Source organism: Schistocerca gregaria, chromosome 6, assembly GCF_023897955.1.
Source record: "Schistocerca gregaria isolate iqSchGreg1 chromosome 6, iqSchGreg1.2, whole genome shotgun sequence".
In the NCBI taxonomy this organism is placed as follows: Eukaryota; Metazoa; Arthropoda; class Insecta; order Orthoptera; family Acrididae; genus Schistocerca; species Schistocerca gregaria.
Window position 1 is genome coordinate 473,035,840 of NC_064925.1, and position 27,651 is coordinate 473,063,490.

Genomic DNA, 27,651 nt, shown 5'->3' on the forward strand with positions numbered 1-27,651 from the left:
TGCAGTATTCACAGTGGTCCTGTGCACCAATAACACGCCATGCATAACCCAGAACATTGTCACAAGCTCTTTCCTAGCAGATTGGGTCACTATGAACATTTTCTGTGCTGGAAAAACGGCCTTCTTTTTTTCGGTCGTGTAGTGGTAGGCCCATGACTCATCACAGTGACGATGGCTTTCAGAATATCATACCCTTTGCGAAGTAATGTGTTAATTCGCTGGCCCTTGTGATTGTTTGTTAGGTTCTTATTCACCCACCGAGCACTAATTTTACGAAATTTCAGCGTCTCGTGAACAATATCGTCTAGCGCACCTTGGCAATTATTGAGCTGCTGCGATGAGGTTCGCATTTGCGTTGAAAATTACTGCCTCGATGGCTCCGACATGTTGCTTAAAGTACCTCTACTCTTCTTTACTTCGAGTCTGCAGAAGCGAGTTGGAAGAGGGGACTTAGCCCCAACAACAACAAAGCATATTGAAATAACTGCTAGATATTTACTTTCATAAGAAGACTGGCTTCTACGTTACCAGTCGTTCGGAGCAAGACGAATCATTAAGGTTCAAACGGCCTTAATGGAAGAATGCACACCAACTGGAGACAATGCTACGCTTCATACAGTCTTTCCCGTAAATGCCACACATGTCCCTGTGAATTTCACTCGGTTTATGTCGTTCTACCCACAAATATAAAACTACACTTCGCTGCTCTTGGCACGTTGACGACAATAACATACGTGCCATGTTTGTTTCGTAGTTCAGGCTTCTCCTACTAGAGCTGCAAATGAAAACAAAATACCGTCAGTAGCGCAAACTTCAGACTATATCGTTGTGAAATTTCAACATCCCATCTGCAGTTCCAGGATAGAAAAAACCTGCTGTGCGCTACTTTTCGATCCTCCCTCGTGTATTGCGTCTAAAGAAAAGAGTGATCCTCCTTTCCTCCCTATGTTTTGCGGCCCAGGTCACTTCCAGGTTCGATACATTGGTTGGCAGAGACGGGTGTGATGTGCGCCTCGGTCTGTGTATCCATTAACTTCAATGGCACATTATCAGCATTCAGCCGTTCGTTAATGACCAAAGTGCTTTCTTTCGTAATAAATGGAGAGATAATGGCTGTCAATAACGAAGTTACGCGCGTGTAGCGCTCGCATGTGGCGCTGACAGTACGCTACTAGCACTGCGTCGTAGTGACTCCCATTATGCTCTACTGATCCAACGTCAGTCGTTGTCAGTTTCTCTACTCATAGACAAACAGTAAAACGTCAGAGAAACATTTAGTCTAATTAGATATCAAAGCATTTATATGTTCAACAACATTTTTTTTTCTGTTTGAGATGTATCTGGGGCACAACTGGTAAAACAACTGAAGGTTTTTAACATTCTTTATCTTCAGCTGCTTGTCGGTGCTGAGTTATGTGCTAATATATCGAAGGAAATTGACGGAGATTCTAATTGTGAAATGATTTGGGTGAAGGTCACGATTAAAGCAGGCTCAGAAATGGTAATTGGATGTCTTTATAGGCCCCCGGGCTCAGCAGCTGTTGTGGCCCAGCACCTAAAGAATAATTTGGAAAATATTTCGAGTAGATTTCCCCACCATGTTATAGTTGTGGGTGGAGATTTTAATTTGCCGGATATAGAATGGGAGACTCAAACGTTCATAACGGGTGGCAGGGACAAAGAATCCAGTGAAATATTTTTAAGTGCTTTATTTGAAAACTACCTTGAGCAGTTAAACAGAGAACCGACTCGTGGCGATAACATATTAGACCTTCTGGTGACAAACAGACCCGAACTATTTGAATCAGTTAATGCAGACAGGGAATCAGCGATCATAAAGCGGTTACTGCATCGATGATTTCAGACGTAAATAGAAATATTAAAAAAGGTAGGAAGATTTTTGTGTTTAGCAAAAGTGACAAAAAGCAGATTACAGAGTACCTGACGGCTCAACACAAAAGTTTTGTCTCAAGTACAGATAGTGCTGAGGATCAGTGGACAAAGTTCAAAACCATCGTGCAATATGCGTTAGATGAGTATGTGCCAAGCAAGATCGTAAGAGATGGAAAAGAGCCATCGTGTACAACAACCGAGTTAGAAAACTACTGCGGAAGCAAAGGGAACTTCACAGCAAACATAAACATAACCAAAGTCTTGCAGAAAAACAAAAATTACCCGAAGCGAAATGTAGTGTGAGGAGGGCTATGCGAGAGGCTTTCAATGAATTCGAAAGTAAGGTTCTATGTACTGACTTGGCAGAAAATCGTAAGAAATTTTGATCCTATGTCAAAGCGGTAGGTGGATCAAAACAAAATGTCCAGACACTCTGTGACCAAAATGGTACTAAAACAGAGGATGCCAGACTAAAGGCCGAAATACTAAATGTCTTCTTCCAAAGCTGTTTCACAGAGGAAGACTGCACTTTAGTTCCTTCTCTAGATTGTCGCACAGTTAACAAAATGGTAGATATCGAAATAGACGACAGAGGGATAGAGAAACAATTAAAATCGCTCAAAAGAGGAAAGGCCGCTGGTCCTGATGGGATACCAGTTCGATTTTACACAGAGTACGCGAAGGAACTTGCCCCCCTTCTTGCAGCGGTGTACCGTAGGTCTCTAGAAGAGCGAACGGTTCCAAAGGATTGGAAAAGGGCACAGGTCATCCCAGTTTTCAAGAAGGGAGGTCGAACAGATGTGCAGAACTATCGACCTATATCTCTAACGTCGATCAGTTGTAGAATTTTGGAACACGTATTATGTTCGAGTATATTGTCTTTTCTGGAGACTAGAAATCTACTCTGTAGGAATCAGCATGGGTTTCGAAAAAGACGGCCGTGTGAAACCCAGCTCGCGCTATTCGTCCACGAGACTCAGAGGGCCTTAGACACGGGTTCACAGGTAGATGCCGTGTTTCTTGACTTCCGCAAGGCGTTTGACACAGTTCCCCACAGTCGTTTAATGAACAAAGTAAGAGCATACGGACTATCAGACCAATTGTGTGTTTGGATTGAAGAGTGCCTAGATAACAGAACGCAGCATGTCATTCTCAATGGAGAGAAGTCTTCCGAAGTAAGAGTGATTTCAGGTGTGACGCAGAGGAGTGTCATAGGACCGTTACTATTCACAATATACATAAATGACCTGGTGGGTGACATCGGAAGTTCACTGAGGCTTTTTGCAGATGATGCTGTGGTGTATCGAGAGGTTGCAACAATGGAAAATTGTACTGAAATGCAGGAGGATCTGCAGCGAATTGACGCATGGTGCAGGGAATGGCAATTGAATCTCAATGTAGACAAGTGTAGTGTGATGCGAATACATAGAAAGATAGGTCCTTTATCACTTAGCTACAAAATAGCAGGTCAGCAATTGGAAGCAGTTAATTCCATAAATTATCTGGGAGTACGCATTAAGAGTGATTTAAAATGGAATGATCATATAAAGTTGATCGTCGGTAAAGAAGATGCCAGACTGAGATTCATTGGAAGAATCCTAAGGAAATGCAATCCGACAACAAAAGAAGTAGGTTACAGTACGCTTGTTCGCCCACTGCTTGAATACTGCTCAGCAGTGTGGGATCCGCACCAGATAGGGTTGATAGAAGAGATAGAGAAGATCCAACGGAGAGCAGCGCGCTTCGTTACAGGATCATTTAGTAATCGCGAAAGCGGTACGGAGATGATAGATAAACTCCAGTGGAAGACTCTGCAGGAGAGACGCGCAGTAGCTCGGTACGGGGTTTTGTTAAAGTTTCGAGAACATACCTTCACCGAAGAGTCAAGCAGTATATTGCTCCCTCCTACGTATATCTCGCGAAGAGACCATGAGGATGAAATCAGAGAGATTAGAGCCCATACAGAAGCATACCGACAATCCTTCTATCCGCGTACAATACGAGACTGCAATAGAAGAGATAACCGATAGAGGTACTCAGGGTACCCTCCGCCACACACCGTCGGGTGGCTTGCGGAGTATGGATGTAGATGTAGATGTAGATGTAGATGTATATTGCATAGCAGGAACTATAATTCTTCCAAGGTAAAAGCTAATCTTGCAACGTAGACTATCAGATTAAATAATACAAACCAGGACTGAATATAAATATGCTCCTTATCATTAGCATCTAGTGTATGCTATGATTTAATAACCTAGGAAACACACTTGTTCTCATGATCCAATGAAAAGTGGCAAATAGACAAATGGGCTATCGAGTTTGCCAGTATGAGGTCTAGTTCTGAAAAAAAAATAATTGCTTGAAAGTAAACAGGGAAGTTAAGAACAAACTGAAAAAAACAGTCAAATTTATTGTGAAATGATTTGTCTAAAAGTAAGAAATGAAGTAGATTAGAGAAAAATATGACGTTGTTTTGTTTGGGGCTCATAATTGTGATTAGTGTTTAACTTAGACTTTTAAAGAGTGATTGGAATATTTGTCTACTGAGATACTATTTCTGTATCTGATATCGAACATTACTCAACTGCATATCAAATCTTTCTCTAATCTATCTTATTTCTTACTTTTAACAAATCATTTCACAAGACATTTGACAATTTTTTAACTTTTTTTATTGTTACAATGACATGAAAACCATTAGCTGCTTACAGGCGTCGACATACGTCAACGTGGACAGAGGAGAATGTGTGCCCCGAACGGGACTCGAACCCGGGATCTCCTGCTTAAATGGCAGACGCTCTATCCATCTGAGCCACCGAGAACACAAAAGACTGCAGAAATTTATCTCTGGCACGCCTCTCGCGAAACCCACATTCTCATCGTATTGTCCTGCAGTACATTCGTGGTACCCCCGCCCACTATACTCATCACTCGCGACGCGTTGCCGATTCCCGTAAGAGTTCGGGCACTGTTTGTGCATCCGCACAGAAGAAGAATGTAGTGCGGGACAATACGGTGAGAATGTGGGTTTCGCGGGAGGTATGCCAGAGATAAATCCCTGCAGTTGTACCATACTCGGTGGCTCAGATGGACAGAGCGTCTGGCATGTAAGAAGAAGAGCCCGGGTTCGAGTCCCGGTCGGGCATACATTATCATCTCTCCCCGTTGACGTATGTCAACGCCTGTAAACAGCTGAGGATTTTCATTTCATTGTAATTTCATTCTAACGAGCTTCATGGTCATGTCCGAAACAACAGATGACATATTAATTGGAGCCAGCCTCAGTGGCCGAGCTGTTCTAGGCGCTACAGTCTGGAACCGCGTGACCGCTACGCCTCTGCCATGGATGTGTGTGATCTCCTTAGGTTAGTTAGGTTTAAGTAGTTCTAAGTTCTAGGGGACTGATGACCTCAGAAGTTAAGTCCAATAGTGAAAAAAAAATTATTTCGAGGATTTCTTTGTACCTGATGGAATTTTCTCGCCTTTCCCTTATTTTTCTGAGATTTTCTGTCAACCTGCACCAATTTGCATTGTCAAATGCTTTTTCTGTGACAATAAATTCTATGAACGAATCTTAACTAGGCTGAAGTCAGGCTTTTATTATTATCGATAACAGTCCCAGAACTGCCTCTCTGGTGCCTTCGCCTTTCCGATAGCTAAGTCTGATCGTCTTCTAACATTCCCACAATTTTCTTTTCCATTATTGTGTATATTATTACTTCCACATATACATCTACATCATACAACGCAAGCCAGCTAATGTGGTGACGGAAGGTATTTTCGGTACCACTATCTGATCCCTCCAACCCTGTTCCACTCGTGAATAGAGCTTGGGAAGAACGATTGTCGGTAAGCCTCTGTATTGACTGTAATTTATCGAATTTTCTCCTCGTGGTCAATACGCGAGATATATGTTGGGGGAAGTAATATGTCAGCAACCTGGATTATGAAATGTTAAGCTGAGATTGCGATAATTCTCTCACTTATCTGGTTGTGAAATCTTCGTAATTGTACGAGTGATATTTTTCCGAAAATTTGGTAGTATGTCCCAGCCTCATAGATTCTACACACCAACTTGAATAATCATTTGGTTGCCTTTTCTGCCAATTATTTTAGGAACTCATAAGGCATATTACTTATCCCTTCTCCATTAGTTGTTCGGAAATCTTCGAAAGCTCTATTAAACTCGGATTTTAATTAATATTAATACACCATGTCTTCCATATCAACTGCTATTTCTTCTTCTGTCACATCATCTGGCGTTCTCCCGCGCATCCCTCTCTCCCCCTCCCACCGCCCCTCTACCTACCTCTCCCCTCCCGCTCCCCCTACATGGTGCCTTTGAATGTTGTACTCATTCCATGTATCCGCTATCTTTTCAGGTTATAAGAAAAGAATTCGCCTTGCACTGTTAATGTTGACATTCTTGATTTATGATGTCCTAAATGTACTTATTTGTAAATAATAAAACATTGCTGCAGTTACTGAAATGCTAACTTACAGTCTCCGTAGATGAGTAGGTTGACTAAATGACCAATATGGATTTTTCCTGTGTACCCATTTGTTAAGTGCCAACTTCAGCAAGCAGACGAGTTACATTTCCAGTTTGCTGCGCTGTGTGTAGACAGAAGTCAAAGTTAACTTTGTGTTTTTAATAACGTCATGTCTCTGTGAGTGGAACACCGTGGTACATTAATTAACATCTATTAAGGAGAAGAAGTGGATTACAAAATATAAAAATTTGGGCACTTTTAGGAAAGATGAACTGCCGTTCATCGTAACGAAACAAGTTACAAGAAAGACAATTGGGATGGACAATGTTCTCTTGCTAAACAACATTCTCTTGATACATTTTTTTTTTTAAATTTTGCTTCTGGAGAAAAAAAATGGGATAGTCAAGGTAAAGGGATACGGTGTCTATACAGTGAAGAGCCAAAGTAACTGGTACACCTACCTAATATCGTGTAGAGCAAATGCGGGCATGCAAAAGTGCCACAACATGATGTTGCATGGACTCGATTAATGTCTGAAGTAGTGCTGGAGGAAACTGAGACCAATCCTGAAGTGCTGACCATAAATCCGTAAGAGTACGAGGGGGTGCAGATCTCTTCTGAACAGCACATCACAAGGGGTACCAAATATGCTCAATAATATTCATGTCTGGGAAGTGTGGTGGCCACCAGAAGTGTTTAAACCCAGAAGAATGTTCCTGGAGCCATCCTGTAGCAATTCGGGACGTGTGGTGCGTCACACTGTCCTGCTGGAATTGCCCAAATCCGTAGGAATGCAGAATGGACATGAAGGATGCAGGTGATCAGACAGGATTCTAACGTACATGTCACCTGTCAGAGTCTTATCTAGATGTATCAGGGCTCCCATACCACTCCAACTGCACATGCCCCACGCCATTACAGAGGCTCCACCAGCTTTAACAGTACCCTGCTGATACGGAGGGTCTACGGAGTCATGAGGTTGTCTCCATACCTATACACGTCCATCCACTCGATACAATCTGAAACGAGACTCCTCCGACTACACAACATGTTTTCAGTCATCAACAGTCCAATGTAGTGTTGCCGGGTCCAGGCCAAGAGTAAAGCTTTACGTCGTGCAATCACAAAGGGTATATGAGTGGGCCTTCGGCTCTGAACGCCCATATCGAAGATGTTTCGTTGAATAGTACGTACGCTGAAACTTGTTGATGGCCCAGCATTGAATCCACAGCAGTTTGCAGAAGGGTTGCACTTCTGCGACGTTGAAGATTTCTCTTCAGTCGTCGTTGGTCTTGTTCTTGCACGATGTTTTTCTGGCAAGCAGCGATGTCGGAGATTTGATGTTTCGCCGGTTTCTTGATACTCACGGTACACTCATGTGTGGTCATATAGAAAAATCCCCACTTCATCGATATCTTTGATATTCTGTGTCCCATCGCTTGTGCGCCGACTGTAACATCAAGTTCAAACTCATTTAAATCTTAATAACTTTCTACTGTAGCAACAGTAACTGATATAACTGTGGGATCCTGCCCACTCATCTCGTATAGTGTGCTTAAAAGATGCTGCGTTCTAGCAATGCTATACAACAATTCAATCAAATTACGTTAAAGCTTTTATTACACTAGAAAGATAGACAACACTTAACTTTGAATTTACAGTGGTGTCGCAAACGATGGACGACATGCAAATCCGTCAGAATCTTTTGCTGTCCATGTAAGCAATTGATATAGATCAGACGTGACTAGTATCATAGTGCTCTCCTAGTACTCTGCGAATACTGTTGGCCGAGGCTGGCAGAAGCGGCACTTACATTCTCTTCGTCTAGAGGGCGCTCCTGTAGTGGTTCTGTCCTTGTCAGCGGCCGATTGGCCGACGTCGTCTCACCGCCTTCTTTGCTCTTGCTTCCTTCGTCTTTGTGGCATCATTGATCTTTACGCCGGAACACTAACAACTTTACTAGGCACTTGCCGTATTTTATAGGCGTTTCTGACCGCAGTTCTGTGTTATGCATGTTTACATATCTATGTATTCGAATAGGCATGCCTATACTACACTACTGGCCATTAGAATTGCTACACCAAGAAGAAATGCAGATGATAAACGGGTATTCATTGGACAAATATATTATACTAGAACTGATGTGATGACATTTTCACGCAATTTGGGTGTACATATCCTGAGAAATCAATACCCAGAACAACCACCTCTGGCCGTAATAACGGCCGTCATGCGCCTAGGCATTGAGTCAAATAGAGCTTGGATGACTTGTAAAGGTACAGCTGCCCATGCAGCTTCAACACGATACCACAGTTCTTCAAGAGTAGTGACTGGCGTATTGTGACGAGCCAGTTGTTCGGCCACCATTGACCAGACGTTTTCATTTGGTGAGAGATCTGGAGAATGTGCAGGCCAGGTCAGCAGTCGAACATTTTCTGTATCCAGAAAGTCCCGTACAGGACCTGCAACATGCGATCGTGCATTATCCTGCTGAAATTTAGGGTTTCGCAGAGTTCGAATGAAGGGTAGAGCCCCGAGTCGTAAAACATCTGAAATGTAACGTCCACTGTTCATAGTGCCGTCAATGCGAACAAGAGATGACCGAGACATGTAACCAGTGGGACCCCATACCATCACGCCGGGTGATTCGCCAGTATGGCGATGACGAATACACGCTTCCAATGTGCGTTCGCCGCGATGTCGCCAAACACGGGTGCGACCATCATGATGCTGTAAACAGAACCTGGATTCATCCGAAAAAATGACGTTTTGCCATTCGTGCACACAGGTTCGTCGTTGAGTTCAGCATCGCAGGCGCTCCTGTATGCGATGCAGCGTAAAGGGTAACCGCAGCCATGGTCTCCGAGCTGATAGTCCATGCTGCTGTTCGTGCAGATGGTTGTTGTCTTGCAAACTTCCCCATCTGCTGACTCAGGGATCGAGACGTGGCTGCACGATCCGTTACAGCCATGCGGATAAGATGCCTGTCATCTCCACTGCTAGTCATACGAGGCCGTTGGGATCCAGCACAGCGTTCCGTATTACTCTCCTGAACCCACCGATTCCATATTCTGCTAATAGTCATTGGATCTCGACCAATGCAAGCAGCAATGTCGTGATACTATAAACCGCAATCGCGATAGGCTACAATCCGACCTTTAGCAAAGTCGGAAACATGATGGTACGCATTTCTACTCCTTACACGAAGCATCACAACAACGATTCACCAGGCAACGCCGGTCAACTGTTGTTTGTGTCTGAGAAATCCGTTGGAAACTTTCCTCATGTCAGCACAATGTAGGTTTCGCCACCGGTGCCAACCTTGTGTGATTGCTCTCAAAAGCTAATCATTACTATATCACAGCATCTTCTTCATGTCGGTTAAATTTCGCGTCTGTAGCACGTCATCTTCGTGGTGTAGCAATTTTAATGGCCAGTAGTGTAGATTCTTTGGTATTTCAGTGTATCATCGCCACTCAAACAACGTACCTTAAGCATGTACTGAAGCAATACTCCTTTACCAGCTTCAGCTTGAATAGAACCAGTCGCCAGTAAGTAAAAATTTAACGACTCACATGCAGTATTTCCACTGGCAGTATTAGCGTGAGACACCAGCGATCTGAAGCAAGTTCTCAGATAGAGAGAATGCAGACATACAGCACTTTGCCAGTGAGTCAGCTGGTTGGCTCAAGGCACATAGTAGCTGACGACAGATACTGCCAGATACCGCAAGTGTGGCCTGCTTCTGGGACAAACTCTGGTACGTCAGCGCCAACATACGCAGACGCACGAGGCTGGCTGTGTGCGTTTGTGCGTGACACGGTGCGAGTCTGGCACCACAGATAAGCCCACCTCGGCTGCTGCTCTGTGTTTGCCTGCGGTGGAGACAAACACAGGGCGCGCGAGTGAGCGCCCCGAGGGCACGGTGCCCAAAGCTGGCTGCACCGCAGCCCCACCCCCACCCACTTCTCTTCCATGTCGGAGACCCCATTCCCTCACAGCCAAAGCAGTACTGTTCCCCTGCTGACTGTCATAGCTGCGCATTTCACTGACGCTCGGAAAGCTTTCCTTTTCAATGGTTCCTACTCAGTTTCCACCAAACATATCCTACTCAACCATCAAGATAAGATATTGGCCCTAGTTAACTATGAGTAAGACCCAGTCAAATAATTTTCAAATTGGTGAAATTAAAATCTGATGTTGCAAAATTACTTCTCTGATTAGCAATTAATTAAAATCAGAACAGAGTGCCTTGTATTAAATACACTACTAGCTACACCACGAAATGACGTGCTACAGACGCGAAATTTAACCGACAGTTAGAGGATGCTGTGATATGCAAATGATTAGCTTTACAGAGCATTCACACAAGGTTGGCGCCGGTGGCGACACCAACAACGTACTGATATGAGGGAAGTTTCCAATGGATTTCTCAGACACAAACAACAGTTGACAGGCGTTGCCTGGTGAAACGTTGTTGTGATGCTTCGTGTAAGGAGTAGAAATGCGTACCATCATGTTTCCGACTTTGCTAAAGGTCGGATTGTAGCCTATCGCGATTGCGGTTTATAGTATCGCGACATTGGTCGAGATCCAATGACTATTAGCAGAATATGGAATCGGTGGGTTCAGGAGAGTAATACGGAACGCTGTGCCGGATACCAAAGGCCTCGTATGACTAGCAGTGGAGGTGACAGGCATCTTATCTGCATGGCTGTAACGGATCGTGCAGCCACGTCTCGATCCCTGAGTCAGCAGATGGGGACGTTTGCAAGACAACAACCATCTGCACGAACAGTTCGACGACGTTTGCAGCAGCATGGACTACCAGTTCGGAGTCCATATCTGCGGTTACTCTTGACGCTGAATCACAAACAGGAGCACATGCGATGATGTACTCAACGACGAACCTGGGTGCACGAATGGAAAAAACGTAATTTTTTCGGATGAATCCAGGTTCGCGCATTGAAAGCGTGTATTCGTCATCGCCATACTGGCGAATCACCCGGCGTGATGGTATGGGGTGCCATTGGTTACACGTCTTGGTCACTTGTTCGCAATGATGACACTTTGAACAGTGGACGTTACATTTTAGATGTGTTACGACCTGTGGCTCTACCGTTCATTTGATCCCTGCGAAACCCTACATTTCAGCAGAATAATGCACGACGCATGTTGCAGGTCCTGTACGATCCTTTCTGGATACAGAAAATGTTCGACTGCTGCCCTGGCCAGCACATTCTCCAGATCTCTCACCAACTGATAACGTCTGTTGAATAGTGGCCGAGAAACTGGCTCGTCACAATACGCCAGTCACTGCTCTTGATGATCTGCGGTATCGTGTTGAAGCTGCATGGGCAGCTGTACCTGTACATGCCATCCAAGCTCTGTTTGAATCTATGTCCAGGCGTATGAAGGCCGTTATTACGGCCAGAGATGGTTGTTCTGGTTACTGATTTCTCAGGATCCATGCACTCAAATTGCGGGAAAATGTAATCACATGTCAGTCTAGTATAATATATCTGGCAAATGAATACCCGTTTATCATCTGCATTTCTTCTTGGTGTAGCACTTTTAATAGCCAGTAGTGTAAATAAAATAAAATGATGTTTTTGTGGTCTTCAGCGCCTGAGATTGATTTGATAGAGCTCTCCATGCTACTTTATCCCGTATAAGCCTCTTCATCTCCAAATAAGTACTGCAACCTACATCCTGCTGAATCTGCTTAGTGTATTCATCTCTTGCTCTCCCTCTATGATTTTTGCCCCCCACGCTTCCCTGCAGTACTAAATTGGTGATCTCTTGGTTCCTCAGAACGTGTCCTACCAACCGATCCCAAAAAAATATTAATAATGAAATAGTTGCCACAGAGAAGCTGATATGCGAATGTGTTTGGAGGAGCCCAGGGTGGAAAGTTGGGCTGGACTGGATGAAGAAATATTCGGATTGCAGTTAAGAAATAACTGAACATTTATTTTCTGGTTACATTACTTGAAACACAAAAGATATGAACTGAAAACCGTAGTGGCAAGGGACTGCTGGTACATAATAATCTTCACATAATAGAGCATGCACTTCATGAGTTATACCACAACACATGGAGAGTATGTAGGATAAGTAAAAGAAAGGATTCAATGAAGCATAGGCACATGTACGAGTACATTCATACTAACAGACACAACAGAGAGAAGAATAGAATCTGTAAGGATATTACCATACAACACAGTCACATACGTTGGGCCAGACAGTAACTGTATTCTACTTACGTAGAAATTCCCAACTTCGGAAATACGATGAACAAAAAAGCGTGTGGAATAAAAGTGGTTTAGCACACGACATAGAATTTACATTAAACAATGAAATGAATATAGCAACAGCCATACGATTAAGCAAAGAACAAAGTTCTACTTCAGTAAACGTCCATAAAGACCACTGATCTCTCCATAAATTCCAACAGAAAGAAACAAATTTACCAACAAGATGATCTTTATAAACGTGGTCTAACTCAGACGAGATAAACAATGAAAAACGCTGAACTCGCGGAAGATATTCGTATCACAAAAACTCACATTCACACGGAAGACTATTTCAAAGTCTACGGCGAAAGAAGATGCATTAGTAGAACTGAATGCTTAGTACACCACATCAGAAACCCGTGGGGTGTTCGTACAATATCGCACGCTGCATGAAACGCTAAAGGACTAATAAACCTTTTTTTGCAACTCGTCGGCTAATCTTCTCAACCTCTTCAGATTTACACAGTTGCTGTTTCGCTGCCATGTTTAAGATTTAATATTTTGAAATACTGTACATGCCTGCCTAGGTATCAAAGGCAGTCGCCAAGTACATGGACATTCATTTTAAAACTTTAGAAACAGGGCACACGCCATCTGAAAAATATATTTATATCAATATCGAAACCTAGGTCAAGGGCTAATAAACCATTGTTTTGCAACTGGTTGACAGATTTTTTTGATTTTTCAACCTCTTCAAAGACGAAACTCGCGAAATTAAATGAAATTGAACAATAGAAAACAATTATAGCATGAACGTACAGAAACACACACACTGCATTCACAAATAAGTTACAGAAGGTAACTGAATTTAGACAAAGGTTGGCTAAAACACTATCCCATCTTTAAGTTGCGGGAAACAAAGGATTAAGCTAATGAAAAGGAATATTAATAAACATGATACCACTCCCTAAGTAAAATGAATTATACGGTTTAATTTAATTTGACTAGCACTTCAAAATAAACTACGACTTGCACATTCCAGCTGCCTTCATTACACTGCTAGAGGTGGTCTGAAAAAAGTCTTCTCTTACTGAAACCGCAAGGTGCAGCGAGACTCCATCCTACCGGACCGAAGTCCCTCGGTAGAGCCGGAAATGGTCAAAGAAAATACGCTCCAACTACCGGTACCAACCTAGGCACAACAGCTGTTGAGCAGTAACCAAAAGTTTCTCTGTGACCCGGCATAGCTCTATCCAAACTCTACACAAAAGTTGGCTAAACTGCCACCAGCATCCAAAAGAACACAGTGCCCATGGATCAAGGCATTTTGAAGCATCACACACAGACAGTCACGAACTCTCTCAAGCAGAGGGAAGAAATAATAGGAAAGGGAACGCAGAAACATACCATAGGTACGTTATAAACATGGTTACAGCAGTTCATAAACAATGGATATATACGTGTGTGAACGTCAGACATGTCATCGGGGCTCACTTCAAAACGGGTCTTATCGCTGAAGACAATTCTACTCCAGTCAATGAGATTATAGGCAAAAGGCGTGTCTGGAGATGTCCCGGACAGTGTTGGTACACCGACCTGACTGTCGCCCGTAATACGGCTCGACAACCAGAAATAATACGTAGTCCGTGGCACCATCATAGTATGATAAATTCGGTTTTCATCCGTGGTTCTCTTACAGCACAGCGATACGTCAACGATATTCTACACCCCGTTTTGCTGCCGGTCATGGCAAGCCATCCTGGTGATATACCGGACATAAAATCCTGTCTGAGGTCTGCGATCATTTTTATGTTAATAATTGGCAACCAATGCTGTACAGTCGCATTAAAGCCATGAGATGTTCAATTGACTCTTTTATTAGAACATGTTGCGCGTTTCGGGATTACACCCATCTTCAGACATCACAATTTTCAACTCTTTCCATACAACCAGGCGTACAGCCTTGACAGCTCAAAGAAAGTGTCGAATAACATGTAATTCGACACTTTCTTTGAGTTATCAAGGCTGTAAGCCTGGTTGGCTAGGAACGAGTTGAAATTTGGAATGTCTGATAATGGGTGTAATCCTGAAACGCGTAACATGTTTTAATAAAAGATTCAATTGAACATCTCATGACTTTATTGCGATTGTACAGCATTGGTTGCCAATTATTAAGCCATCCTGGGATTACATTCCAGCAACAGCTGAGCCTTCACGCGGCGACAGTTTCTACAGCTTGCCTTCTTTCTTGCCTGACGGCCAGCAAGGTCGCCGGATTTCTCTCGAACTGAGAAAGTTTGAAACATTAGAGGCAGGCCTCTCCAAGTAGCTCGAGGTTTTGACGATCCAACACGCCATTTTGACAAAGTTTGACACGATATTCCTCACGAGGACATCCAACGAGTCTGTCAGTCAATTCGAAGCCGAATATCTGCATTCATATGGTCCATAGGTGGACCAACGCATTATTAAGTCTCTCAGTTCGTGAACCTCCTCGTCTTGAATAGATCAACCAACTTTGAGGTTTAAGCCATTCGAGTTAGCTGTACTCCCCTTGTGAGTAATAGTGAAAAGTCGTCTTGTGAGCCTTTCCACTGGTTTTGCTGGCTTCCATTTACCGATATTTCTTAGCACCTCTGATCATCGGTGCGTCTGTGCATTAAACTTGGAAGAAAAAGGCTATACTTGTACAGACAAATCAGTGATTACATGCACTGGTTTGTCTGTACATGTACAGCACATCTGCCTAGTTCTGTCCCATTGGGATAGTTCCTTCGTGGTGCGTTTTTTTTTTTCGTCGCTTGTCTATCAAAGTAAAGCACTCAGTTATCATTCAATGCACAGATGCACCGAAGATCAGAGGTGACAACGAATATCGGAAAATCGAAGTCAGAAAAACCAGTGGAGAGCTCACATGACGAGTTTTCATTATTACTCGTCAGGGGAGTACAGCTAACTCGATTAGCTAAAACCTCCAAAGGTACGAAATACGAGGGTGAGTCAAATGAAAACCTTAAATATATTTAAAAATATTATTTACTGTGCAGAAGTGGTACAAAGCTATATAACTTTTCAACATAATCTTCATCACGCTCACATCAAATCCTCCAGTGCTGACAAGGTGCAAAAATTCCTTTAGAAAAAAATTCTTTTGGTAGTCCGCGCAACCACTCATGCTCCATGTGGCGTACCTCTTCATCAGAACGGAACTTCTTTCCTCCCATTGCGTCTTTGAGTGGTCCAAACACATGGAAATCACTTGGGGCAAGGTCTTGTGAGTATGGTGGATGAGGAACACACTCAAAATGCAGGTCTGTTATTGTTGCAGTTGTTGTACGAGCAGTGTGGGGCCTTGCATTGTCATACCGCAAAAGGACACCTGCTGACAGCAATCCACGTCCCTTCGATTTTATTACAGGCCGCAAATGATTTTTTAGGAGATCTGTGTATGATGTACTGGTGACAGTGGTCCCTCTAGGCATGTAATGCTCCAAAATAACGCCTTTTTCGCCCCAAAAGAGAGTCAGCATAAACTTCCCTGCTAATGGTTCTCTTCGAAACTTCTTTGGTTTTGGTGATGAGGAATGGCGCCATTCCTTGCTCTCTCTCTCTTCGTTTCCGGTTGGTGGATGTGAACCCAAGTTCCGTCCCCAGTAACGATTCTTGCAAGGAAGCCATCACCTTCTCGTTCAAAGTTCCGAAGAAGTTCTTCACAAGCATCAACACGTCGTTCTCTCATTTCAGAAGTCAGCTGCCGTGGCACCCATCTTGCAGACACTTTGTGTAACTGGAGCGCATGGAGCACATCACGCACAATGTGGTGTGCTGACCCATGACTAATCTGTAACCGTGCTGCAATGTCATTCAGTGTCACTCGGCGGTTTTCCTTCACTATGGCTGCAACTGCTGCAATGTTCTGTGGAGTCACAACTCGTTGTGCCTGACCTGGACGAGGAGCATCTTTCACTGAAGTGTCACGCGGGATTAGCCGAGCGGCCTAGGGCGCTGCAGTCAAGGACTGTGTTGCTGGTCCCGCCGGAGGCTCGAGTCCTCACTCGGGCATGGATGTGTGTGTTTGTCCTTAGCGTAATTTAGATTAAGTAGTGTGCAAGCTTAGGGACTGATGACCTTAGAGGTTAAGTCCCATAAGATTTCACACACATTTTTTTTTTTCCACTGAAGTCACACCATTTGTGAACTTCCCACTCCATTCGTAGACTTGCTGCTGTGACAAATACTCATCACCGTACTGAACCTTCATTCGTCGATGAATTTCAATAGGTTTCACACAGCCACTACGCAAAAATCGAATAACAGAACGCTGTTCTTCCCTAGTGCAAGTCGCAAGTGGGGCAGGCATCTTTATGCTGATATTGCGACGGTATGTGTGCATCTGCACTATGCTGCCACATACAGGCCATTCTGCACGCTGTTTGTAGCACGCTTACCAACTTACAGGATAACGGCGCGAAATTTCGATTTGTTATTACAAATGTAAGGTTATCATTTCACTCACCCTTGTACATCAATGCAGGCAAAGAAATTGCTCAAAGGGTTTATTTAGACCAATCGAAGCTGACTGTGACAGAAACACGCAAAGCATAGCAAAGTAACTCGCGATCGAAGGAAAAAGAACAATGCGAGTAAAAAAAATAAAAATGAATTAAACTGCAAATGAACAGGCAACTTTCAAATGTAAACGTTGCGCGAATGATTATAAACTGAACATAATCTGGAGAGAGGTGCAATTTCGTTCTCATTACCGCAAATCACACGTCTCGACGCGCCTGTATTTCACGAGCGCCGCCGACCAGCTGTGCCTGATTCAGACATTACGCCCAGCGCGCGCACACACAGCGGGCAGCGGCGGTAATTGCCGGTGGGCGGAGCTGGGTGCGCTTTAACCCGCTGTTGGTGCGTGACTGTCGGAGCTTCACGGCTCGATATGCGGCGGCATGAAAGAATAAGTTCAAGGAAAGCGCAGAAAATTGCAAATAAGTGCGACGTGCGAGTAAGTCTGATTCTCACAGCAGGGAAAGTATGTGTGTCACGGGATCAGTTAACGACTTATGTGGTACTAGAGGAAGCTGTAAAAGAGGAAACTTATAGCGCCACACAGATACTGTAATACCTACAACAGATATCATAATCATAGGATTTACTCGTTGACGAGCATGAAATGTCTTTGGTACCGTTACTGTGAATTCTTTAGTGGCTAAATGGTCCTATTCTGGAGCCACAGATTCTCTCGCAGTAATGTCATACCCAGTTGCTGTTGACTAAATGGTGTAACACGTTTGTTCCTCTCCAGAGCTCTTGTCGTCTTCTGAGATCTCTCTTCCTTTTCTCTTGTCAACATATCGTTGTCTCGCGGTCGCGTCTCGTTTCCCGATGACGGGGTACCAGGTTCGATTCCCAGCGGGGTCAGGGGTTTTCACCTGCCTCGAGGTGACTGGGTGATTGTGTTTTCCTCATCATTTCATCATCATTCATGAACGTGGCGAGATTGGACTGAGCAAAGGTTGGGGATATGTACGGGCGCTGATAACCGCGCAGTTGAGCGCCCCACAAGCCAATCATCAACATAATTTTCCTATTCTCCTGCAATTGTCACTGCTTTCCACAATTAAGTGTTCCTTGGTAAATAATTTGTCCCCAGTTTGATCTATATAGCGCTGCAGTTACCAATCATTTGTGTCTATTTGACATTTTGTCTTATTTTTGTTGAGGACATCTTCATATCGTTTTGTTTGCCCTCCCGATTGCGTTGGCCATTCTTCAATTGGGATTTGCTTAGGGAGACGGGAGTTTGGTATGCGGATGATATGGCCAGTCCAGTGAAGTTGCTGTACGACAATTTTTGCTTCAATGCTGGTGGAGTTGGTTTCTTCCAAAATGCCGTTGTTTGTTCGCTGATCCTGCCACTTTAATTTCAGGATTCTCCGTAGGCAGCGTTAGTGGTATTTTTCTAAGGACTGTAAGTGACGCCTGTAGGTGGTCCAGGTTTCAAATCTATAAAGAAGTGCAGGCATGATAATGGCACTGTAGACTGTAAGTTTTAGTTTTAGCACTCAACTCATGGTTAACAAACTCTTTTCAAAAGACGACCATATGCAGTACTTGCACACTTTAGTCGGTGTTGAATTTCTACATCTAGGTTTGAATTTGCAGAAGGATGGCCTCTTAAGTATGGGAAATACTCTAGAGGTGTTTCATCAACTGTGACAAATAGAGCTGGTGCTGTGGAATTTGGTGCTGGCTGATAGAGGACTTTTGTTTTGTCTGTGTTAAGCTTGAGACCAATGGATTTGTATGCCAGACTAAATGCATATAGGTTAGTATGTAGATCCTCCTCTGTGTTTGCCAAGATAACGCTATCATCAGCGCACTGAAGTTCGATGAGAGCTGTTGTGATTATTTTGCTTTTAGCTCGGAGTCTGCTAGGGTTGAATAGCTTAACATCAGTCCCATAAGCTATTTCAACACCCAACAGTAGGGTTTCCTTCATATGGTGAGGTATGGTTCCCACAAACATCAAGAATAGGCTAGATGCTATAACACATCCCTGCTTGACTCCTAGGGTAATCTTAAACGTTTCTCCGGGTGCGGCATTCATGTTATCATGTAGAAGCCGAAGTATTTTGATGTAATTTCTAGGACATCCATTTGATGCCAGAATTTTCCAGTGTGCTTCTAGATTAACAGAGCCAAGAGTTTTGGCAAGGTCTATGGATATCATGTACAGTGAAGGGCTGGTTCTGTTCTTTACGTTTTTCATGCATTTATCTTGCACTGAAAAATCCACCGTGAGTAAGCATGTATCGAGTAGCACTGATATCGATTATGCTAACGTTGCTATGGTTGTTTTTTTTATGTGTTTTTTTTTTCGCGCCAGAGCGAGCGAGGGATTCACTTGGTGGTGTTTAACCGTGTGCGTGGGTGAAGATGTTAAGGGATCAGGCTAAGAGAACAAGTAAATTTTGTGACTATAAAGGTGTTTGATGCTGTGTAATCATTCGTATACCTCACGAGACGTAATCCGCAGTTCGCGAAGTCATAAACCACTAGAACAATCGCGAGAACATGATTAGATGCCAGCGAGAACCTCATCCACGCCGGTAAACTTGGATTACCTATATTGCCACGAACACCGCATCTGGATTGCACTGTGGGATGATGTATTGTGAAGTAGTGTTACTGCATGTGTCAGTGTATCAACATATTTGTTATTTAGTGAAGAGTGTAACAGTGCAACCCTGTGTAGCGCAAGTGTTAAAGAAATACTTGAATGGGTTACACTAGGCTAAAACTTGAATTCTGGTAATTGGCACTCCTTTGTTCCCTTTGTTAGTCGTCGTTTATTATAGCAATACTCAAGCTGCTGTACCTAGACTGCAAGGGAAGAAGCGAATGACGATTGGATTTACGAGGTTACTTGGTACAATTAGCAAACAGACGGAACTATAACCCATCCCTCCCCCATACGCTTACACGTGCCGCGATTTTGTCTGAAGCCGCGCTGTTTCAGGTAGGATTTTTTTTTTCAGCCAGAGGAAGTAGTCATTTGTAGAGAATCCTAGCAAGGATCTTTCCCACAAATAACGAGAGCTCTGGGTGTATCTGGTACTCTGCGATTAGCAAAGCGGAGGAAAAATTGGCAAACTGCATGAAACAGTAAAGGCTAGCGACCCCTCCATTCTCTACCACCGTTTCAACTCATTTACGAATAGTTGTTAAGTGTGTTTCTGCTTATTACGAGGCATATATATCTGTGAATCGTTGGTACGTTTCCCTTGTGTCTTGCTTCGCGTGTTGAGTAACGGCAGCGAGAATCTGCGTAATTGGCTCGAGTTGTGTACAGCAGGGTACCGGCTGTCCGACGCCGGCTACGACGTCTGGATGGGGAACCTGCGCGGCAACGTCTTCTCCAAGGAGCACCTCACGCTGTCCACCAGCGATCAGGGGTACTGGAACTACAGGTGAGAGAACCAAACCTCTGTCTACTATTAGTAGTACTAAATAATACTATCTTCACATCTATGTGTCGTTCATGTAAACTGGCCAGAAAGACTTTTCCATCACCCTCATGATAAGCATACTTTCTATTCAGGTTATCTTCCATTCGGAAAGTGGGTGCACTCAGCGACTGTTTCGTGTCTTATAAATCATAGAGTGCAGCAATCAGTCGTCTTTTTCTATATTTTATTACGAAAACCCAGATTTCGGCTAGTAGCTAGCCATTCACAATGCACTGTTTTCTATTCTCAGTGCATGTAAGTCCCAGTTCTTTGAATACTATTGTATAAAATCTAAAAAAGGGACGATTGATTGCTGCAATCTGTAATTTATATTTATACTTTCTATTTCTTTTTTATGTAGAAAACATGTTACTAAATACACTTTTTGCACATACAGCGACCTGTGTTGTAGTAATTGTGCCCATTTGGTCCTTAACTAGCACAGTTAATATTTTTCCTGCTTTGTGTTGATAAACCTCTCAGTTTCAGCTTGCTTTGATGTTTCCGATCCCAGTTATTGTCTCGTCTTTGGATCCTTACGATATTTACGTGCTACTCAGCTATCTCATCTCTATTACCGATAGTCCTACAATTTTTGTGATGATTTCTCCAGTTGTCCTCATCTGCCACCTTTTCTAAAAATTTAGCAGTCGTCGTGTAATTACTACCAATATGATATTCAGAGTTGTTGGGACCGAGCGAGGTGGCTCAATGGTTAGCACACTGGACTCGCATTTTGGAAGACTGCGGTTTAAACCCGGGTTCGGCCATCCTGATTTAGGTTTTCCACGATTTCGCTACATCGCTCCAGGCAAATTGCTGGAGAGTTGTTTTGAAAGGGCACGGCCGACTTCCTTTCCCATCCTTCCCTAATCAGATGGTACCGATGACTCTCTGTCTGGTCCCCTTCCCCAAATCAACCAACAAACCAGAGTTGTTGGAAAGTTCCCCAACTATCTCTCATTTTGTGCACCGTTCAGACAAATATTCTAATTTGTGGAAGCAGTTCTCAAAGCTCCTTTGTCTAGATTCTCACGTTGCCGTCGTATTATCTTGACACTTCGAAATTAAGCCACACACTGTCTTGCTTTTTCACAGAACTATACTATTTCAAGATTTAGTTTCTATATTCTCAAAAACTCGTGCCAGAGACACCGAGTTTGAAGCCGCACCTGTTAGCATTCTCTGCTAATGCGTCAACAGCAACATTAATTTTCTTCTAGTCCGTCCACATTCTTGGCAGTACCAGTTCACTGTTCTTAATAAAATGCGTTAGGTACCATCCATCCTGCTTTTTGAGTGGATCAGATCGTTCCTATTTCGCAAGTATGCCTGTATTATGTGCGTGTTACAAGAGAGAGTCGCGACTCTACTGCAGTTTTTGTTCTGTGTTCTCGATGTTGCTCACTACATGTGAAGTGGTTGTCGCCTACGTATCCAGTTCTGTCTGTTTCTTTTCATAAGTTTCGATCTGCCTGTTAAACTTAATATTTTTTGTGGCTACAACCGTCCTCAGATTTGACAACTGTTTTGTGTGTTTTTTTCTCAGTTTCATTTCTGCAATTTTGTTACTATGTTTTCCGCAATAGGTTCAGTATTGTCTTGAATCCTAACCACTTCCCAGTCATGTCGACTATTCATATCCGCAACGTGCGACTTTACTAGCGCTATTTCAGGCTTAACATTATCGATATCGGTAACCATAACCCATATTCCTGTTTTAGTAGAATCAATCTTTTCGTTCAAAGACCCAATATTTCTGTTGGTCGATACATTGTGGGCATAAACAAGACACAAAAAAACTACTCTGAGCATCTATTTTAGGTGACAGCAAATCAAGCAAATCATTTTATTGATATTTGTAATAAAACGTTCTCATTTCCAGTAGTTTACCACTGTGTTCCTGACTCTGGTTCTTTTAATTTCCAAGTCGTATTAATCGTCAACTGACTGTGTATTGATTTGTGTACTGTATTCGGTGAAGCTGACAAAAATGCTTGGAATTCCGTTTCTGTATAGTGTTGGATTTCTACGGCGGCGTCTGTGATGATTGCTGCCCGGCCTTCAAAAATGGATTCCAGTGCTCGCGGCTTTCTTTGTTCTACTGGCTGTTCCTTACAAAATGGCCGAAAGTTACAGTTTCATTACGTTCGATATTTTGGTTCGACTTAAAGCAGTTGATCGATCGGAGGTTATTCCTCTCGAAAGACACACTGGTAGGAAAATAAAAGATCCTGAAATTCGAGGACCAAAGCGAGACGACAAGCCACCGTCCATTCAAGTAAACTGCATGGGACTTTGATCAGATTGATGGGCTGGTAACTGAGCTTAACGACAAGGCCACAATACTGAGAGGGGGAAATGCCTTGGAATCAGTTAAGGTTAAATGCCTCGAGGAGATATTGTGATTGTGGAGGATCAAGGCTTTGAAGCAATTGGGTATGCATGGAATCAGGTCAGGAGCTGAATTGTGGGAAGAAGAGAGGGCCAGAAGTTCCAACTCAGTAAAAGCTTCATTGTAGAATTCCGCCTGAGAAGGGGTAAAACATAAGTAGGAAGCTTCAGCCCACTGTTTCTGGACAAGGAAGCGGCTGGATAGATGGCTGACGCCGATGCAATCGCAAAATGGGTAGTCAGGTGCTCCACAAGAACTGATGAATCTGTACAAAGCCCACCTAGAAGGCAAGGCCCGGAATAGAAGACTGCCACTGAAACCATGGAGGGTGTGTAGTGTAGCCTAGGCGCATTACAAAAGGGCAGAAGAGCCTAGGGAGGAGACAAACCGTTCCAAAAAAAACACTACTTCTGTTTTAGTAAGTAATGAACTTTGGAGTGAAGACAATTAAAGGCAATAAGACCAGTGGAAGAGGGTGCAACTTCAGATATTTCAAGGCGCGACGACGATCACAGATGACGGTGGCGATGGCTGTGCTCCACCACGAGACGGATCGGCTGTGAATGGAGACAGTCGAAGGGAGAATGGCAATGTTGGTAATGCGAATTATCTCACTGGACAGATCACGAACTAATTTATCAATAGACTCTGAAAGAGAAGGTATAAACACGACCAGGGAAGTACTTAGAGGCCAGTCAGCACGATCGAAAGTCCATCAGGTTAAGCTGGCGGTCCGCAGCTAGTGGTCGTGCGGTAGCGTTCTAGCTTCCCACGCCCGGGTTCCCGGGTTCGATTCTCGGAGGGGTCAGGGATTTTCTCTGCCTCGTGATGACTGGGTGTTGTGTGATGTCCTTAGGTTGGTTAGGTTTAAGTAGGTCTAAGTTATAGGGGACTGATGACCATAGATGTTAAGTCCCATAGTGCTCAGAGCCATTTGAACCATTTTTTTAACCTGGCGAGTAGAAGATGGGAAGGAAACAATGGAATCAATCGGAAATTGTCTCTGTTATAGAGGTTATCGTGTGGAGACCAGTGTAAGGAAGGAAGGAGGGGAGGAGAAATGAGAAGATCAATGGGAGAGAAAGTGCCATATGTGGCCATCATTAAGAAGGCTCGAGTCGTGGTCCACAAGATAGTTGTCAATGGGGACCCCTGAATAAATGAAAAAGGACTGCTCCACAAAGATGGTGGATGTTAAAATCCACAAGAAGGAGCCAGGTAGAGGGGGAGTTGCTAATGGAGGCCAGTTAGGTCAGCGGCTGTAGGTGGCCACGCAGGATAGAGATCAGTAAAATGAGATTCCGAATGACATAAGCTGCTGAGTAAAAGAAAATAAGTGATTGACATAGTATCCATTACAGCACCTCTGAATAGGCACAGAACTGGGATCAAAATGGGAGGTGAATTGGCTGGAGCCAATCATGCCACTGGGTCAACATCCACCACCAAAAAGGGTGGACTGATAACGATAAATAAGAGGTCTGACTCAGGTTATGATGGGGGAGATGGCATCTCCTGGGCACTCAACGTGGTGAGGGTGGGGAGGACCCTGGGAGGGAACCTCATTATTGGTGTTTGCTGAAGAAGGAGACACTTCTCTGTCTGGGGAGGGGGAGTGGCACCCAGAGGCAAAGGCATGGGAACTACAGGGATGGGGGAGAGGAAATGGAGTGGGACTGGAGTAAGGACGAGGGAGGAGAGGGAAGGACCAAACAGAGGCGAAGTTAGAACTCGTCGACACAGGGTGAATTCTGTCATATTTCTGATGATTCTCAGTGGGATAAACTATCGAGGGACTAAAATAAAATGAAACGTTGTTTGGCTAGGGCCTCTCATTGGGTAGACCGGTCACCTGGTGCCAGTCTTTCGATGTGACACCACTCTGACGACTTGCGCGTCGATGGGGATGAGATGATGATGATGAAGACAACACAACACCCCGTCCCTGAGTGGAGAAAATCTGATATCCTTATGGGGCAGGTCTGGCTACCATGATGCAGGCCTTATTACATTTGAGGCCACATTGGGAGACCAGCGCGCCGGATGAGAATGAAATGATGATGAAGACAACACAACAACCAGTCCCTGAGTGGAGAAAATCCCCGACCCTGCCCAAAATCGAACCCGGGCCCGTAGGACTGCAATTCGTCACACTGACCACTCAGCTATCGGGGCGGACATGAAATGAAGAGCACCAGCAGAGTGCTCTGTAATTGCTCCCTGATTGACATGCACAGTGATTTCTCGTTTTCTCATCTGTCTGATGTTGTGGGAACCCAGTTTTGCTCCATAATCATGCTGACCTCACACCATGGTGCGTCCACCTCTATTTGCATGGCTCTTTGCACGGAGTAGTTAATATGATATTATACATTATATATGTGTTTAATTTTGCAGAGCAGTATACATGGCAGTTCGGTTCTTTAAAAGAATTTGGGAAGAGAGGAGTTACCAGTTGTAGCTAGGTGGCAGGCTGAACGTCTCGATTGGCCGATAGGCTGCAGAGTTAAGACGTCTCATTGTTCAGTCAGTACTCTCATACTACGGAACCTAGTATTGTCTTTACTTATGTTATTTTCTCTTGCCTTTGATTCAGTACGGATTTAACACGATAATGCTTTATAAAATTGTGTATCCGTGTACTTCCGTGAGCCTCCTGGTGACTGGGTCTGTGTTGTGTGCTTGCTGCGCCGCAGCTGGCACGAGGAGGGTCTGCTGGACATCCCCGCTCTGGTGGAGGCGGCGCTGAACGCTACTGGCGCGCCGCGGCTGGCGCTCGTCGGGCACTCGATGGGAGCAACGGCGGCGCTGGCGGCGCTGGCGCTGCGGCCACGGCTGGCGCGCCAGCTGCACCCGCTCGTGCTGCTGGCGCCAGTCGCGCGCCTCAAGCGCTCCACCAGCATATTCACCGGCACGGCCGGGCTCTGGCCGCTCCTCATGGTAAGCCGCCGCTGCCGCCGGTCGCTGGCACCAGCGCCGAACCGACGTGTAGAATTACCAGCTGCGCGGGTTAGCCGCGCGATTTAAGGCGCCTTGCCACGGTTCGCGCGGATCCCCCAGTCGGAGGTTCGAGTCCTCCCTCGAGCATGGGAGTGCGTGTTGTCGTTAGCGCAAGTTAAAGGTAGATAATGTAATGTGTAAGCCTTGAGACCGATGACCTCAGCAGTTTGATCCCATAGAAACTTGCCACAAGTTTCCAAGTATTACATAACGTGCAAGCCACGCCACCACCACCACTATTTTCCGCCGTAACTGCGTGTAAATGACTACTAAGCAGTTTATACTTTAGTGTCTGGCAGAGGGTTCATTAACCACATTCAGACTATTTCTCTAACGCTCCACTCTCTAGATGAGCTTGGGAAAAGCGAGCACTTAAATGTTTCCGTGCGAGCTCTGATTTCTCTTATTTTATTACGGCGATAATTGCTCCATATTGCATCACAGACTTACAAAGTCATGGCTGTAAAATTTATAGATTTTAAAAAGGCAATTTATTCGGTTGATATGTAAAAAATAGACAGAGTGATCCGAGAATTTAGCAGTAAATTTAAACTAGTAAACCTAATTCTTGAAACTCTCACTAACACCAAATCAAAACTACGTTTCGGGGTGAAATATCTAAGACATTCAAAATAAAAACAGGTGTAAGGCAAGGTAACGGGCCGTCTCCACTCCTCTTCAGCTCCGTCCTGGAGAAAATAGTAAGAGAATGGGAACAAAAACTAAAGGAATATAAGCTGTCATCAAAAAGACTAGGGACTAAGAATAAAGATATTTAAATTCACTGCGTAGCATTTACGGACGATTTTGTCATTCTTTCTGAAACCCTAACAAATGCACAAATACAAACAGCCAACAAATCTGGATTAGGAATTTCTGAAGAAAAAAACAAAACTTGCGTGAGACATAAAAAACGCTCCATAAATCCTAATATCAGGTTTTGGACGGATAAAGAGGGCTAATAAAATAAAAAATTTGGGAGAAAATGTTCAAGAAAATGGCTTAAGAAACTCGTTGTAGAAGAAAGGGTTCGTAAAATCGAAAGAGTGTGTGGTATAACCAGAAAAATTTACAACAACAAAAACTAAAAATATAGCACTACAACACAGTAGTAAAACCAGAATGTCTGTATGCAAGTATACGTTTAGTAGTTGCTTCAGCGCGGTTCCCTTTCGTCCCTTACGTGCACTCATCTGTGCACCAGATCGCCGGTAGGAAAGCCTAGCTGAAACCTACCGTACTGCAAGTCGCTCCAGACTGCATACAACGTAACTATTCCAAGAATCGGGGAAAGCTCTTAATTTTGAATGAAAGGTGGAAATACTGACAAGACTTTGGTATATTCTGAACCTTGATATTGTACACGTTCACTGCCAAGCCCGTGCTAATCTTAATCTTAACACAGGTAAGTACAAACCCTTCCATTCACGTTAGCAAGTTTATGGTAATGTGTTTCCCGAAATCTGAACAGCTACTAAGTACGCATTGTTCTTAAATGAAAATCATCGCGAAACTATTAAGTTTATCGGTGTCTAATGCATTCATGTTTTTAGTCACCAATCTGCTCAATATGCCACGTGAATTTACTGTCTTTTGTCATACATAAAATGCCTTAA

The 27,651-nt window shown here is 43.9% G+C and overlaps 1 protein-coding gene across 1 annotated transcript in view; it reads left to right on the forward strand.

Annotated features, from left to right (window-relative positions):
• LOC126278587 (lipase 3-like) overlaps positions 1-27,651 on the forward strand; it is a 331,171-nt gene that overhangs the window by 226,806 nt on the left and 76,714 nt on the right. Inside the window, exons 3-4 of the mRNA XM_049978799.1 lie at positions 20,487-20,601; positions 25,732-25,975. Coding sequence (XP_049834756.1) covers positions 20,487-20,601; positions 25,732-25,975 — 359 coding nt within the window. The remainder of the gene's footprint in view (positions 1-20,486; positions 20,602-25,731; positions 25,976-27,651) is intronic.